Source organism: Triturus cristatus, chromosome 6, assembly GCF_964204655.1.
Source record: "Triturus cristatus chromosome 6, aTriCri1.1, whole genome shotgun sequence".
Classification (NCBI taxonomy): domain Eukaryota; kingdom Metazoa; phylum Chordata; class Amphibia; order Caudata; family Salamandridae; genus Triturus; species Triturus cristatus.
Window position 1 is genome coordinate 1,037,752,811 of NC_140589.1, and position 18,229 is coordinate 1,037,771,039.

Sequence of the window (18,229 nt, forward strand, 5' to 3'; positions counted from 1 at the left end):
TGCCAAAACACAGATACGCCACAATCACAGGACTTCTGTGACAACATCTCCAATGAATTGATCTAAAAAAAGATTGAAAATTACATTAAGGAGAGCGGACAACACTACAACAACACATGACCTAACCACCATGGAAAGAGACAATAATAATAATCCATACGTGAATACTTTCAATGCCATTCAGAACCAGCGCCACCAAAAATCTTTAAAGATATCCTTTGCTCAACCTGTGCAAGGGAGGTTGCAAGATGCCTACTCAACAAGATCCTGGAACTAGATTCATTCCCACTTGAGCTGAAAACCTCCATCATTAGCCCTCTCCTCAAAAAGAAAAGCCTTGGCCCATCCAACCCAGCAATCAACGGGCCATATCAAATGGACCATTCTTAGGTAAACGTTTTGAGGGAGCAGTGATTACTCAGGTCTCTAACTTTACAGAAAATAATTACCTAATACCAGACCAACAGTCTGGCTTTAGACCTGGCAATATTAGCTGTCATATCCATCTGGGATGATTTAAAACTCACAGTGGACAAGAAAGGAGTCGCTGTCTTGTTGATTCTGGATTTATCAGCTACATTTGACACTGCCTACTACCACACGCTACTACCAAGACTCCATCATTTTCAAGTCTGTGAAAATGCTCCAAAATGGATTACTTCTTGTCTCACAGACTCGCACAGGGTAGTCTACCAACCACCTTTCTAATCACCTCCTCACACACAGCACTGTGGCGTTACACAAGGGTCCATCATATCCCCTTTATTATAACATCTTACTAGCCCCTTACCCAAACCTTATTAAACTATTTATTCTCACATGCTACAACTATTTTTTGTTGTTTTTCCCCCAGAGTTTTATATAGGGTGAATTTGACCCAAATAGGGTATCAGAGCGCTTTACATAGCACCAGTTACGTTACATGAGGACACACATACATTTTTGTTAGGCACGTGGAGATTAAGTGATTTGCTCAGAATGACAGGATGTTCAGCATCATTGCTGAGACTCGAACCCAGTTCTCCAGATTCGAGGTCGACCGCCCTAGCCGTTAGGCCAACTCCTCTCCACTCCTATCAGATGACAGGAAAATCATTTTAAATATGGAAAGGCCTGAAGACCTCTACAATTCAAGTTTGCAGAATGGGTTGAAATGTTCTGTTTTACATTTTGCTTCTTTATTTGAATAAACTTTATTAATTTATTAATATTATTAAATTGTCGAAGCAGTCATGGACCCCCTGAGTAGACTTCCCAGACTACCAATGTTCTCAGGGCCACAGGTTAAGAACCTTTGAAACTTGAATCCCCTCCAACCACATCAACAGAAGTTAGAAACATAGGGGTAACCATGGATTCAGACTGATTCTTGATACTACATGTTAACAACGTCACAAAGAGTGCTTTGTCTTCGCTTTCCATGCCCTGTATACCAACATAAACTGTACACCATCCTCATACTCATAAAATTCAAGCTTGATTATGCCAACAGCCTCTACCTTAATGCTCCGGCATTCATCGTACACAAAATAAAACTCACACAAAATGCTGCCTCAAGGCTTTTTCTCCCCCTTCAGCCAAGAGAACTCCAGTTCAGCAATCACTCCACTGATTACTTATAGCTAGAAGGGCAATGTTCAAAGCACTCTGCTTTGTCCACAGAGCCTCCAAAGTAAAAATACAGATATACATACAAGTTAAATTCAGGCAATACAAACAAAACTGGAAAGTTTCAAAGTTAGTCTAAGCATAGTAAAATTCTACCGGAAGGGAACCCTTACCATACAAAATCTGTGCTCGACTCATGCACACCCCCTTGCACTATGGCACAAATGTGTGTGCCTGGCGATCAGCTGCAAAAATCTGCACTGGAGCTAGGGAAAGGGGAAGAGAGTGTAATATCTCTGCAGGAAAGGGGCTCTACTGCTCATTCCCCGTCACGTAATGCAGCACAGCATTTTTGCCGCTTGTGCTGCGTTGGCTGACACTTTGATAAATCTGGCCCCACGTGTCTGTCTCTCCCACTTCATACTACCCATGTAGGCAAGTGATTCAGTGCCCCACATAGGGGTAGTAAGAGATACATAAATGCCACAATGCAATACAGAACTTACAGTTAAAACAAAACAAAAAAATAGAAATTGCTGGCTACTATATGTAGACAGAATGTTCTGATTTTGGCAAACCTAGCTGGTATAATTAAAAATGCACGCAGTGTCACTCTCGAGTAACTGGATCAATTGGGACAAAAGCGAGGCATTGCCATAGTCTTGGGTGACCACCAATGCAGCAGTCTCTGAATATCTTTTCCAGTGGAAGTCCTTGCGCCTAAAGTACTTGGTGGTGTACATTAACTGAAGGTTGGACCACATAGTGGCAAACAATCTTGACCCCCTTAGGGTGAGCATGCAATTTAACTTTGAAAAGTGGGACATCTCAGCCTCTAACTGTGGGTCAGGGTGCAGGCAGTCAGGGTAGTGTCTCTACCACAATACACCTATGTCCTAAGCATGCTTCCCTTGCTGGTGCCCCTTTCACTGCCACGGTTGGTGAACAAATGCATACGGTCTTTTAACTGGGGAACATCCCGCTCCCGAGTGGCCTGTGGCCCGCCATTGATGTGGAGGCCTGAGTGTCCCTCAATTGTGCATTACGCCCTGGTCCTTCACTTGCAGCAGCTCATCTACATAATTCCTGGGACGCTAGACCCACCACTGTGGGTAACAGTGTAGCAGACCATGCTAGACTGCTCACAGGGACTGTTCCCCATATATAAGGGTGATGCTTTTACCCCGGGCCCCAAGAATCCGATACTCCACGCAATGGTCAAATCGTGGCAGAGGGCCCACTGCCTCTTTGAGGTGGACCCTCACCTCCATGAATATGCGTCTCTATGGTGTAACTCTGGCCTCCGCATCAGCAGCGAGGTCCTGAACTGGGGTTCTTGGTACACTGTGGACATCCACACCGTCCAACAATTGCTCAAGCAAGGTGCCCTCAAATCCTTGCGATGCTCCACGAGTAGTTCGACCTCCCATCCCATCAGATCTGGGTGTATCTCCAGCTGCAACATTGCCTCACCCACTGCCTACGTATGAGCCCCTGGCCCCTCCAGTCCTCCCCTGTGATTTTCTATCTCAGGGCATTGGGTTGCTTTTGGGGGGTGATATTTGGCTTAACAGTCTTTTGGGTCACCACTTAATTTCCCTTACCCATACTAAACAGCCTCCACATCAAACGGCATACCAGGCTCCAGATGGAATAAGACCCGAAGGAATGGGCAGAACTCCTGAAGGCGCTTGTTCGAGATGTCAGGGAGGCGCAGTTGAAGTTTTGTCTGTTTAAGTCCCTGAATGAATGGTACTGCACCCTGGCAAAACTGCGATGACAGGTCTGCTGCCACACGCTAACTGCTTGTGCTGAGACATCGATCAATGTGACCTGGTTCATGTACTTTACGACAGTCCTGCAGTCTGATCCTTCTGGAAGGTGGTTGGTGCCACCCTCAGTGAGACCCTGCCAGTCATGGTTCCTCTAGCCTGTCCTTTGATCCTACTAAACAACCTTGCGGACTCCCTGACATCCCGCGCCTTCAGGGCCGTCTACTGCACATGGTGCTTGCAACAGCGAATAATTGCTTCCTCTGCCACTGGGACTCACCCACCCCCCTCCCATGATGAGTGGATGTTGGCTATGTACCAGATTGCCTCATGTGAGGGGGCCATCTATAACATCCAGGCCAAACAGAATCCTTCTTCCTCACCTGGGCACCTTTCCTCCAGGACAGTGGATGCTAGGCATCATTGGTCCATTGTGGCAGGACTGGGCACAGCATTACCGGCTACCCTTGACCCTCTGGCCTTACCATGGCCCTTACAGGCACCCACCCACCCTCTCTCACCCCTGCTCACCCCACTCACATCCTTCTTCCCCTCTTCCCTCTCCTCTTCTCCCCCTCGCCTTGTCGCCTTCTCGACCACTAGTCTCTCTTCTGAATCCTCCTACTCTTCTCTCTTTGCTCTAACCCAGCTATCTTCCCCCGGGCCTCTGGGCTCCTGCCCCCGCCTTTTTCTAGGGGTGGGCGGTTAACTCCGTTCCGCGGATGGAGTTTGCAGAATTTTGTGACTCCGTGCTGAGTTCAGCAAAAAACTCAAATTCCGCAACATAGTGGAGTTTGCCCCCACTGCCAAACATTACTTGAATTGAAGCAACTGTTTCCGAGCAGAAGGAGAAGCTGGGGGCTGGGGCGCCAGGGCAGATGCTCATTGGAGATCTCCAGCTGAATCACAAGCCTGTTTGCATGGTTAGCGAGTGTACTGCTAAAACAAATTTGAGTGAGGAGGTTGGAGAGGACGCATTAGCAGCACGTTCACGGCAACAAAAGCAGCATGTGGCAGAGGCTTCAGCAAGCTGGAGGGGTCTTGCTGGATACAATCAGAATTTCCCATCGCCCATCTGTGGCGGCCCTCATCAGGTAAGGGTGCTCAGGTAGCGCATGCTCTTGTCTGAGTGGTGCGGTGGCAATGACGCAAGCTCGCAGAGCCCGTTATTGTCATAGGACTTTATAGACAGAGCAGCATGCAGCTAAACTACACAAGGAGGGTGGCTGTAAAGGCCCCTCTTCGATTTTGTGGGTGAGGCTTGTAAGAGGTTGAGCTGGTTGCCCTTTTGTATGCGAGTCTAGGGTTTTAAAAGACACCCTCTTAAATGTGTTATGACCGGGACATTACATGCCGTGTTACTGACATATTTTATAGGGTATCATCTGTGGTATTATTCGTTCTTGTTGGATGGGACAAAATGTTGTTGTTGGACTTGACCCTTTTTGCAGGGTCATCCCTGAACTTTTTGCCTTCCTCCTAGTCTTTTATCAGACATGGTGTTGGTGGTTTTAGGACTCTGGGTACTTTATCACTGCTGTCCAGTGTAAAGTGCATGTGCTCTCTATGATAAAATGTGGTAAGATTGGTCTACACCTGTTTGGCATATTTAATTTACCTATCAGTCCCGAGGAATGTGGTATCTCATATACCAGGGGTCAGTAAACCAAAAGCTACTGGTAGGCTTGCAGCGCTGATTGCACCACCCACCAAAGTAGACTTTCAAACCTGTCTCAGGCCTCTGCCATTGCAGGGCCTACGCTCGCAGTTAACTGCCGCTGTGATGTGGCACATAAAGTGGTTGCCACGTCTGTGACTCCTCTTTTACTCCATATCAGTCATTCCTAAGGTAGGGCCTGGCTAGCTCTATGGGCAGGGTGCAATGTAGGTAAAAGGTAGGACATATAAGGCATATGTCCTACCTTTTGTGGTATGTCCTGGAAGTGACAAACAGCTGTTCTGGTTTCTCACTACTGTGAGACTGCCCTCTCATAGGAATGCATTGGTGATTCCCTGATAAGTGTTTCAGTGGTAATTCCTGATCTGAGAGGAGTAGCGTGATCAAGTTCGGTATGTTTGGAATAGTGGTAATAAACGCTGCGTAATGGTGTGCGCAGATTTATTGTCACTATTTTAGAAATGCCACTTTTAGAAGTGGGCATTTCTGTGTGCTATGTGCCCTTGTGCTTGCCTGTTGTGTATTGCATGTCTGGCTCTGGAGGGACAGGGGTTGGGGAGGTGCAGTGCTTCCACAAGGGCTGGGTGAGTCAGTGCTAGGGTGAATAGGCCGATCTGCATTGGGAGTATTGGCAGGAATAGCACCTGGGTCTGAATAGGATTGTGCCTGCCTTACAGAATGCTGGCTTCACCCCCCTGTGGTGTGTCTGGGGCCAGAGCCGACACTAACAATGGGGACTGTTGTTAAGTGCCCCCCCCCCAGAACTGGTTTAGACTAGGTCAAAGGCCCTGTGCCAAGGCAGAACAAATACTGTATGTAGTATAAGTTTTGGGGCTGTAACTCCATGAAAGGTGTGCTTTTTTGTGCTTACTGGGGGCTGAAGGACTGTTGGGCTCCAGGAGGAACAGCCATGAAGGACTCCCCCTCTGCCAGAGGGCCCTGTGAGCTGGCCTGCCTGGGCCAAGCTCTGCCCTGTGTGACCTCTGACCCAGCGTGAGGTACTTGCTAGATTTATCCCCCTGCATTGAGAGGGCTAAGCACCATTGCCCTGAGAGGATCGCTGCCCGGTCTTTATGTTGCCGACCGGCTGGGTGCAGCTGGGGCCACCGGTAGGGTGAGGAGCACTATATCCTTGCTGTGCCACTCAGCGATGTGCCCGTGTACCAGGAACGCGTGGTGGGCGCTTTTTTATTTTATGGCTTGAGCCCGAGAAGGGGGCTCCAACTGTGCTCATAGCGAGCGCTGCGGCCGTAAAGGAAGTCAGGCAGCGTTTGGGCCTGATTGTGGGCAGGGCCCACGAGCGAGGCGCAGAGCAGCCCAGGAAGTCAGACAAAGGACGTCTGGTTGTGGGCGGGGCTCCCGTGTTATCGAGGAGAGCCCCGCGTGTCTTCTCAACCTGACTGTGGGAAAGAAGGCATTCAGCGCGCGGAACGCGCCGCTGAAAAGGCACCCGTGTCCCTGCGGAATTCCAGGCGAGTCCGACTCCCTTGGAGAGAGGGGGAGGCTGTGGAGGCAGCGGGACCGGTAGGAGGCCTGGCGGGAAGCCAGCATTCCCCCACCTACCGAGCAGCTGCCTCGGGTGGCAGCGGGCAGCTGCCCATCAAAGAGGCACAGCATTGAGGGCATTCTTTTGCGGAGGCAGGGTGAGTGGCACCCCACCCCTTTGCTCATGGCACTCTGTCCCTGAACGGGGTGAGACCTCAACGGAGGCCCCAGGGGATGAGGATTGGCTTCTGTTAGGAGGTAGGCAGGCACATGGCCCAAAAGCCTACCCCCAGGACACAGTGTCCCTGAAGAGGGCACTGGTGTTGCGCTGATTGTGGTGCACCTCTAGGGATATGTACACACCTACCATGCAGTCCCAGTGGTGAGCGCAGAGGTGCTAGGACTGCCAATTGGAGGGGCCAGTGGTCACCCAGGGATATTTTGACCTGTTGTGCAGTTTGTACCTAAGAGGGGCATGATGTGTGCACCCCGTTCCAATGTTGGCTACGTGCACTGCTGTTGAGGTTTAGGCCCTATTGTACTGAGATATTGCCTATTGTCTGCCCCCTCTGAGAGTGGGTACTTTGGTACACTATTGCCAATGATAATATGCATAACGTGCTATACTGAGTACCCATGTGTGCTCTGATAATGATGCACTGCAATACGGCTGATTATGTTTTACCTAATATGCTGTACTAGGCGATGTTAGGATGGACATGCATAACGTGTTTTATGCTAGGTACAGTGTTTACCAATAGTTACTAGTTGCTTTGCTAACTGTGCATAGTGATGTGATGACAGTGGCCCGATTGGCCCTGTAAGTGTATATAATCCCCTGTGAAGTGATACCTAGTGCCAGGTGGCACAGTGTATATATGAGATTACGCTCTAATGTGTGTTATGAGTAATACAAAGGCTAGTTTTATATAACCTTGTGTGGAGTTTTTTTGTGGTGTACCCAGTGTGTTTCTTCTGTGTGAGTGTGTTGCGCAAACGCTTTACACATCGCCTCTGAGATAGGCCTGACTGCTAGTGCCAAGCTACCAAGGGGGTGAGCAGAGGTTATCTTCAGCGTGTAACTCCCTTGCCCTGACTAGAATGGTGGTTTCTGCCTGGCTTAGGCGCATGCCCTAGCCAACTAGAAACACCATTTCTAACAGCTGTGGTGACTGCTTCCTCTGGCTATCATTCCCTTATGATGCTGGCCTTCTGTGGAGCTGCCAGATAACTCCTGCCTCAGCCCACGATTCCCAGCACTGTGAATATTATATCTCAATTTTTACTGTCACCTTCATGACCAGCACAATCCCTAGAGACGTGCACAGCACACCGGGACACAGAGGCCTCTGGCATCATATACTTGGGCAACCGAGCTCCGGCTCGATGTTTCAGGGAGCACAGAGTCGCTTCAACACGCAAAGAGGGAGGAGCTCCCAAAGCACAGATCCTCATAGCATTGCACTGGTGAGATCAGAGCAGGCATCTGCGTAATACACCAAGAAGCACAGAGCCTCCTCGCAGCACACTAAGGGACTCCGGCCATTTGTGCAACACACCGGAACACACAGGGCCCTCTCTCAGTGCACGAGTGAGATCAGGCTATTCGTGCAACACACGAGGAAGCCCAGAGGCCCCTCGCCTTGCAGTGCAGTGCACCAATAAGATCGGGGTATTTACTCAATACACAGACTCCTTGCCGCACACAGGAGCTGGGGGAGGGGCGATCAGGGCATTTGTGTACAAACCAGCAAAACAAAGAGCACCCTTGCAGAACACTAGTGAGATCTAGGGGTGGGCGAGCGGAGCAATTCCTCCCGCTCATGGAACTCTGCAGAATTCCACTGAGTTTTAATGCAACTCCATGGAATTCTGCGTAGTCCAACTCTGCGAGCTCCACCCACCCCAACCTTTTTAACCCTCCCCTTATTAAGCCCCATCCCTTCCCCAGCTAACCTTTGTATTGCTGATCATTATTTGCGGCACTATGCATATGTACTGGGGATGTCCCAGCCGAACCCCTGCGCACAGTGGACTTTATGGTCTACTGTATGCTTTGTGCCACATGATGCACCTGTTTTGCAGTGCAGTTTGTTCCATGTATCATGTTCTCTATATCCCCATACTCTTCACCCCCTGTTATGTACCAAACCGTTAATAACGAATGATGAAACTAAAAATGCATGAAGCCCCAGAAAAAACTAAATTTCATAGGTATATGTCGTGTTCTACATAAGCACAGGAGTCAGGTATGGTGTGTGATGCTTCTTTATTGGTTTCCTGTACAGCGCTCTTGTTCCCACGTCCTCCTCAGTCCCCTCGTGTCCTCGATTGTCCCGTTCCCCTTGTTCCCTCCCCTCACCGGACCTGGTGTCCAGTGTCCTCTGGCCTCTGCCCTTTGCCCCAGGGTCCTAGTGCCCCTGGTCTGGTCATGACATCTCCCCCCTTGTTGCAAACAAATATATATATTTTTTTTGTTTTAGTTAGAGAGAGAGAGAGAGAGAGAGAGATAGTTCTGCAGACTTCTGTCTCCTCACATTTCTTCAATTAGTCTTTTTGTTTTCTTGCATTCTCTTCTTGGTCGTTGCGTTCTGATATCTGCTGGAACTGTCTCCTCGTGTGCCTCTTCCTTCAGCCCATGTATTGGCAGCTCCTCTTTTTTTGATTTCAATTCTCTGAAGTGCGAGCTGTTGCGAGTAATGTGGTATGGCCCGGCTGAAGCCGTTATCATCTGCCCTTTCACTCCTGTCACTGTCAATGGGTCCCTTGAGAAAACACAGTCTGATTTTCGCACTTGTTTCTGCCGTACTACCACGGTGTCCCCTTCCTCTATCTTTGAGCTTGCCGCGTGTCTTCTCCGATCGGCATATGCTTTCATCTTTTCTTTCGCCTCGGTGTCTCTCGTTGCCATGTCTTGTCGCTCTATGCTTTCCTCTTCTTTCACTTGTGGCAACCTCGTCCTGCTCGATCGCCCCAACACCAGTTCTGCGGGGCACCTTCCTGTGGAGCTGTGAGGGGTGTTTCGATAGTCCCTTAGGACCTGGCACAGAGCTTGTCCTATTGAGATCTGCGTCAACTTTGCTCTTTGTATTGCCTTTTTTATTGTCCCTATGAACCGTTCTGCCATCCCATTTGCTTGTGGCCATAGGGGAGTTATTCGTCGATGATTTATCCAGAGGTATTCCATGAACCTTTTGAATTCCTCGCCTGAAAATGGGGGCCCATTGTCCGTCTTCAGTGTCTGTGGTGAGCCCCATGCTGCGAATACGTCATCCAGGACTGGCAGTGTTGCGTTTGCTGACGTTGACGCTACCTGCCTCACTATTGGGAATCTGGAGAATTCATCTATTATTACCAGCAAGTAGTTCCCTGTCTCCAGAGGTCCATAGAAGTCAGCCGCCAGTTCTGTCCACACTGCCTTTGGTAGTTTGGACATTTGTAGTGGCTCCGGCTTTGATGGGGGCCCTGTTACTTGGCAGATGTGGCAGTGCATCACGGTGTCTTCCACCATGTTGTCCAGTCCCGGGAACCACACTTTTTCTCGTAGCATTTTTTTTGTTGCCACAATCCCTCGATGTGACTCATGTGCTATTTCTACTGTCTTTCTCCTCAGGGTTCGCGGTATTACAATTCGGGTGCCTCTCATCAAGACTCCATTTTCGCTTTCTGAGAGTTCTTCGCTGATCTTTTTTAATGCAAGCAGTTCTTCTTTCCTCACTCCTTCTTCCCAGCTGTTGTTGTTGTTGTTGACGTGCCTCCACCTTTGCTGTTTCGTCACTTTCATTATTGCTTGCATGGTGAGGTCTTTCCTTGTCTCCTGTTCCAGTTCTTCCATTGATATTGTTGCCGGTGTGTTGTGTTTGAGTGTGAAGTTTAGGTATTCCTCCGCCATGGTTGTTACTTGAGATGCTTGTGGCAGGGGGTGCCTTGACACATAATCAGCCAGATTGTGTTCCTTCCCTGGTTTGTGTATTATTTTGAAGTTGTAGTCCATTAGCCGTATCCCCCACCTCTCTATCCTGGGTGGTATTTTTGCATTCGGATTTCCGTATATTGTTATCAGTGCTTGGTGATCTGGTATTATTGTGAAAGGTTTTCCGTAAATGAACATGTGGTAGTGTTCACATGCCCTTTGCCCCAGGGTCCTAGTGCCCCTGGTCTGGTCATGACAGTATATAACCAAGTATATTTCTGAACAAGGACATTCTATCGTTCTGCAGATTTGTATTTTTAGATCGTTTCATGTGCAACTGCACAGTGACACAATACTTACTGCTGTGTAATACCCACAGTGGTAGGTATCCAGGGATTTATGTAGATTTCTATGTGTGCTCTAGTGAATAACCTAAAATGTAGATTTAGTGCAATGTCATACACACATGTAATGTGTAGATTTCGACATTTCTTTAAGATCTTTGTGAATTGGTCCCATTATACACAGTTGAAGATCATGTAATACCAGATGTACAAAGCCATTTTAAGCACTGTGATTTTCCAAATCACAGGGTTTGCAACAGAAAAAAATACTTTTTGGTATTAAACCTATTTTGCAACTCAGAAAAGCCTTATGAGCCCGCAAAATGAGCATAGCGCCGCATGCCGGGAGCGGCAAGGAAGGGCCATCCCCGGCTAATTGATATTCAACATGGCATTTATCAATGGTGTGCAAACGCAAAATGGAGGCGGGATACCATGGGAGTAGGTCCTGGTCAATGTACACTAGGTATGTTTCTCACGGGATAAGCATGGTTTTTAAGTGGCACCATATATGTATGTTTTTGATGATCACCTCAGGTGGTCTGGCTTCACACATGCAGTTGAGCACAGGAAAAGAGTGGATCTTTCAGCAGTGTATTGTTCAGTAGTGAATGGGATGTGGTGAAACACACACACCACAAACTCCTTTTTCACCATCATCACTCCGTTCTATCTTCACTTGTGGTGAAGAAAGCAGTCGATCAACAACATATTTCCAAATCAGCAAAGAGTTATGCTTCTTAATTTGTTTTCACTTGGTTGAACGAGGACTATCAAGCGGCCGTTTCTTCTCTGGAAGTTTCGTTTTTGGAGGTTTAAGAGGGGATGTCGTTATGTCAAGTTGTAATTTTGGGGAATTATTTACAAGCCCATTGTACCGCCGTTGCGTCGCTTTAGCTGCACGAGCAGTTCAATGGGATTCCCCATATTTACAAGGCCATGTAAAGTCACCCTGCATGACTTTTCATGGCCTTGTAAGTATGTTTCCCTTACACACATCATTCTTTGGGTGTTCCCACGCAAAATCCATGGAACCTGACGCATTCTCAGATTTACAAAATTTGGTAAACGTGGAAAGGCGTCAGAATCCTACGCTTCCCCAGGCAAGGCGTAAGGAGGCGCAACGAAAAGAAATACTTTTTATATCTCCTAGTTTTTTTCTCTTTCTATGCGGACTGCATTCTGAAGTTACATAGAAAGAGGAAAATGCCTTTAATTGTTGTTTTTGTGCAGGAAGCTGCCCCTTCCTGCATAAAAACAATCATGCACGCAATGCAGGCACCTTTGCAAAATGACGCAAGGGTGTCAGCGCTGGCGCACGGCTTCTGTTGGTGCACCGGCGCAGGAAAGGAGGACAGGAATGCACCGTGTCTTGTAAATACAGCGCATTGCTTTCCTTTTATTTTGATGCACGGCAGCGCAGCCGGAAGGTCTCATGAGCTGCCATGCGTCAAAATATTGTAAATGAGGCCCTAAATGTTTACATAGCTACACATACTTTGTGCCTTCGCCGAGGATGAACCAGTCTTTGGGCTTGGACACCAGTGGAGAGAGTCTAGCAACGACCCAGTAAAGACAGTTGACAAAAATACCCGGAATACAAAACGAAAGCAGAGGTGGCCAAATAATAAAACAAGGCCTCCTTGAAGGCATGGCAGCTATACATACGTGTACATCCTCCTTCCTGGAAGTCGTAGTACCCATGCGCGCAGTGGTCGCACTTCCTTCCAGTGACTCCAGGCTGGCAGCGGCACTGACCGGTCTCATCACAGTCAAATGACTTGGAGCCAAAGGAGTTGCAGTTACAGGGAACACATCCTCGGGATGATTGCAGTCCATGTGTGCCCGGCTACAGCATAGAAAAAAGGTGACCATCGGTTAGTAAAGCTGCCACAGAATATAGAACCAAAGGTAAACTGAAGTGGGAGACTAAGGCAGAAAAACAGGCGAGCACCACCACGTAATTCGTGCATAGCAGTTTTAAACAATTAAGGTGGTGCAAGGCATATTTATTCTACATGATATGTATTATTACATTTTATGTATAAATAAATAATTTGCTGCCAAATCAAATACCTTAGATTGTACTTAATATGGAGGTTAAGAATATTAAGATATTAGAATAGCCCAAAAAATAAGTATATCGAAAGGAAGTGCATATAGATTAAGTGTATATTTACTATTCTTAACTCCAAATCTACACACCTTGAAGATATATATATCAGGGCACATATATGGGGAGTTTGACAAATAGAATCTGTGCATAGTTAACTTTCGATATTTTGGACTCGATATTTTGTATACCTAAGTATTTTAGCTTCAATATTCAGGGGGCATACCAATACTTTAAGTACCTCTGTACACGACTCACAAGTACGGGATTGACCCAAACCCCACTATATGCTTAGCATTTTTTACAATAGGTTTTCAATAGACAGCTAAACCTGTATGTAGGTGAGACATTTAGTACAACGTTAAAGTGGCCCCACCTTTATAAGTCACAAGTGCTTAACCTAAAATGTACACTTAGCACATGTTCCTGGTTGGCCTAAAGGTATAAATTTAAAGAGAAATGTTGCACTGGAGATCATTATTGAAGTGCATTCACTATAAAATTTAGAGAATTCATACATAACACTGTGTGGCTTAATTCAGTAAACAAGTTATATTGCTTAGGTGATTGAATAGAAACCGTCCTCACACATGTAGAATGTGATTTCTCTAGAAATGATAATGGATGTATGCAATGTGTGCACTAATGTTCCATGTATATTTCATATAAAATGTAGTTCTTCGCCATACTTACACATGATTATTAAAGATTTACCATATGCCACATGCAATGTGAACCTAATGTACTGACAAATTTATATTCATTTGTGTTTAACGCGCACATGCATATTAAATGTGCACCATTGATTTAATAGTTTAACTTGGCGTTACTTGGCCTCTTTTCCATTCTGCATAACATTCTGTTTTCCATTCCTGCAGACATGACTTTTCCCACTGCAGGTATTTATACACATTGTTAGTTTGAGAATAGATACAGCACTGCATTAGTGATAGAGAGAGAGCCTCAGAAGAAGGCCTTGAAGAAAGAACATGGAGATCCAGAGCGTTAACTGAAGAGTCCCCTTCAGGAGGGCTACCATGGGGGTTTGGTGGAGCGAGGACAATGCCGTTCCTATGTTCAGTGTTGGATAGTTTGCCGATGTTTCAGTTTACAACATGAGAATGGAAAAGGACAATGGAACCCCTAATGATGCGAACAGTGGCGTAATGTAATTTCAGGAGGCCCCCCTGCAAGGTGCCAGGAGGGGCCCCCGCTCCGGATTTTATCTGGAGCTCTCGGACGAGAGTACTGTGCTGAGGGACCCTGCAGCTCGGGCCCCCCACCGCACCACGGGAGCTGCGGGGGCATGTGTTACGCCACTGGGTGCAAACAGAGAGATGTTACAAGAATAACTTTTGTGTGAATAACTGGAATCGACACTGTCTGATGCTAGAGCATTTTTCCATGGACTTTGAGAGGTTTAGACCTCTATGCTTATTCCCATCTGATTCTTGCTGAGTGTGGTTTAGGCTAACACTCACAATTTCCCTTACACAAGAAGACTTTTGACTGAGCTTCTGAAATACTGACACCTTCCCTTACTTCCTTCATGTCTCAATTCTCATACTTCCCTAGATTTTTCTATTTTTCTGCCGTACACTGAATTTTGAGATTCCTTAGACAAATGAACCATCCTCTTAGTGTGGACTTTAGCTTATATGATTCTTATATGATTCTAGATTTACTCATGTATAGAAGCGAGGACCGAAAACTATTCTCTGAGAACCAGATTTTAAAGCTAATCTTTTGTAATGCTGTGACTGAACTACTTGTTTGCTTAATACTGATACGCCTAAACTTCTTCAGGAGGTTACGTTTCCCAATTGTTATTCTGTATCTTTTTAGCATGGTGCTGAGATTTGTGTACCATAACCTAATTGCTAATTTGGAATAAACCTTTGTAGGATGCTGGCTCTCTATATGGTGCACTAAAAAGAAGTACACTGTGTTTAGAGTCCACTGAGTCCCCACTTGGTTTACAGAGGCTAAAGTAGATAATACTAATGCTCTCTTTTGTAATAGTGTGGGGAGCAGTTAGGCTTATCAGAGGGTAGTGCTAAGCATTTGTTCTACTCACAGAAACAATAAATGAGACACACACAATGGATAAATCCGAGACCAATTTAGAAAAATAAAATTTCTTTTTATATAAGTTTCAAAACCAAGAACGTCTTATATAGCTAAATACTGTTTTTCAATAGCCATTCGTACAAGTAATTAAAACTTTTAAAGCTGTGCGCCTTTACGCACAATGCAATCCTAAGGAAAGAAAAGTCAGAGATCCCTAAAGGTAGGTACAGTCGGTTTCAGGGGTTCACCTTCTGGTTTCGGAGTTGTAGTGGGCCAAGGTCCAAGGTCTAGCAGTTCTTTGGAAAATGCCTGGGTTCTGCCAGAATCGGGTGATGGTGAGGTTGGTAACTGGCATGCTACGCAGGAGGGAGGGGGGGCACCCAAAAACAGTCTGCACAGGGGGACAAGTCCGAGACGGGGGCTTCGGTTGCAAGGTTGCGTGCAGAAAGGGGCACAGCCAGTTCATTGGGACTTGGGCCAAGCAGCTCAGGTGCAGAGTGGTTAGGTCAGCTGGGCTGGGTGCGCAAAGATGATCCTCGCGGTCAGTGACAAACAGCTGGCAGGGGAAAAATCAAGGCAGTTGGGCCACTCACGAAGTGGGCCTCAGTGATGCTGATGTCCCTCGTCGGCTGCTGGGTCCTGGTGCAGTGAGAATCTGGACTGGATACTCACTGTTGGTGTTTGGTGCAGAGTGTTCAGTAACCTGGGGGTTGGTACTGCATGACTCCAGTTGGTCCTGGTATCTTCACAGTCAGTGAGGAAATAGATCTGACCTTTTAGAGCACAAGTACCTTCCCCAGGTCCTCTGTGGCATCGGTTGGACCGGGAAGCTGCAGGGAGGTAGACCTGACTCTGCTTGTCGGTGCCTGCAGAAGAGTAGCTCCTTTACTCTAAGGGAGAAATATAGACAATTTTTTAAGTGCTGGCAGGCCACCCAAAGCTTTGGTAATTCTCCAGCTTGCAGGACGAGTCACTCTGTTTTGATTGTTGAGAGAGGGCTGAGCACAGGCAGGGCTTCGCAGCAAACTTCCACAGTTCTGCTGCAGTTCTCACCAGCCAGTGACTCTTCATTGTCCTTCTTCTCTTGATCCAGTGAATCTCAGTTCTTGGATTCAGGGGCACCACCGAAATACTTAATCTACGGGTGTTTACGGGGAGTGAACGGTAGTAGCCAATGGGCTACCTACCTTTAGGGTGTCGACACACTCTATATGACCACTTCTTGTGGGAAGTTGGCATAGCCCTGACCCTAAAATGCAAATTCTGTCCAAAACAAGATGGAGGAATCTGAAAAGTGGGGTCCACATCAGCTGGCCAGCCCTAGGGGTGGTGCTGGCTGAATGTGGGCACACCTCCTAATCTTGCTAATTTTACCATCTGTCTTGCTGCCAAAAGTGGGTGTAGGACAGAGGGGTGTGCATCTCCACAATCTGGAGAGGCCTGGGTCGCGTAACAAAGGGGGCAGGGACTTTGAAGCTTCCTGTCCTGGAATGCACATCCTGCGTGGAGAAGGTGTGAAGACTTCTCCCAGTGCACTCTATGTATCTGCCTCCGAGAGAAGGCTCTCAACTCAAGCGGTCAGAAACCTGTCTATTGTGGCTGGCTGGTCGAGACCAGTCAGTCAGCACACCAGTAGAAGATAGGTTTTCATGGGGCCCCTCTAAAGTCCTCTCTGGGTGCATTTATTATTAAATCCATCACTCGCATCCGTCTGGGCTTACCAAGATGAAGTGTTTGGTACCAAAGACCTAGAGGTACAGTGAAGCCATCATGTAGCTGGGGAACTCATAATCACGAGTGTTCAGCCCATGTACTCGTCATGGCTTCCCTGTGCATTTGTAATATCTATGGGTGAACTTAGATATCACAAGGACACATTCACTCCCACAGATATGCCCACACATGGGTATGGTGCACCCTGCACATGCAGTGCTGGGTAGGAATGGGACACAGGGATGTGTGCCATATCGCCTCTTCATTTTTCCCTGCACCAAGACACGCAGACTGCTGTGTCAGTTTGCATGAGCTTGGTGAGGGGCCCCATAGAGTAGCACAATTAGTACTGCAGCCCTTAGGGACCCTCTTCAGTCCCAAGGCCATATGTACCAGAGGTACCACTTAGTAGGGACTTACAGGGGTCCTAAAAGGGTGCCAATTGTGGAACAATGGTACAGTTTAGGGAAAGAACACTGGGATTGGGGACCTGGTTAGCATGAAACCAGTACAATTTCAGTCAAATTTGCACCAGATACGAGGCAAAAAGTGGGGGGTAACCATGTCAAAAGGGACACTTTCCTACAACCTTCTTAACTATGGTCACGTTATCCTGGTCCTTATTATGTAGCCAAAGAGTTACACTGCTAATTGAAATTGATTGATGAAATGTTAACTCTCCTCACCTCTCAATGGGATAAAAAGGTCCACCGGAGGATGAATGGTAAGAGTGTAGTGCCAAAATGCTGCATCACATGTTCGTTAGAAACTTGTCTCTCTTAAGCATTTTGTGAAACTGTTGGTATTTAAGCTGCCCTTATGCAGTACTAATGTGAAACTACTGTTATGCAAACTGCTTGCATACTGTACAAAACTGGCCTTAAGTATATGGCTTTGGCAGCCACAGGATCTCGTATTCTCCATATAAAACTGCTAAATAAGATATATAAATAAATCAGAATTGCACACACTGCACATGATGTTCCAAGTGCTGTGTTATTTTCTGTAGTACAGTTGATGTTAAGGGATTGGCCCAACAAACCTAGGGACTGGTCAACAATGGGTTCAGAAGGCAGTGGCTTCCTTGGGAGGGTAGTGTGTAGTTGCATTGAGATATATAAGGGACTGCCGTGCATTTGAAAGATACTGCAAGCCACTGAGGAGTTCCTTTATCAGGTTTTGGAACTCTGAGGTGACTTGCAATATCCTTATCATGTATGGATTGAGATCCCATATAATACATGGACACACCATCACCTTTCCCATGAGCCACTTAAAACATTGGGGCCATAATTATGAAATAGTGGTGCAGCACAGCAAGTCACCTTGCTGCACTGCATTGCATTACTAGGACAGGGCAAGAATGCACCGTATTTATGGCAAAATGGCAACTTCCTGTCCTTTCCCCTGTGCTGGCACACAATGAGCTGCTTAGAGCCATGGCAGGCACCCTTGCACTATGGTGCATGCAGGATTGTTTTTGTGCAGGAAGAGACACCTTCCTGCACAAAAACAATCATCAGAGGCATTATC

At 46.9% G+C, this 18,229-nt stretch overlaps 1 protein-coding gene across 6 annotated transcripts in view; it reads right to left on the reverse strand.

Moving 5' to 3' along the window:
• LAMA2 (laminin subunit alpha 2) overlaps positions 1–18,229 on the reverse strand; it is a 3,129,796-nt gene that overhangs the window by 1,294,866 nt on the left and 1,816,701 nt on the right. For all 6 annotated transcript variants that reach the window (XM_085611831.1, XM_085611827.1, XM_085611830.1 and 3 more), the window contains one exon: positions 12,469–12,649. In XM_085611831.1, coding sequence (XP_085467957.1) covers positions 12,469–12,649 — 181 coding nt within the window. The remainder of the gene's footprint in view (positions 1–12,468; positions 12,650–18,229) is intronic.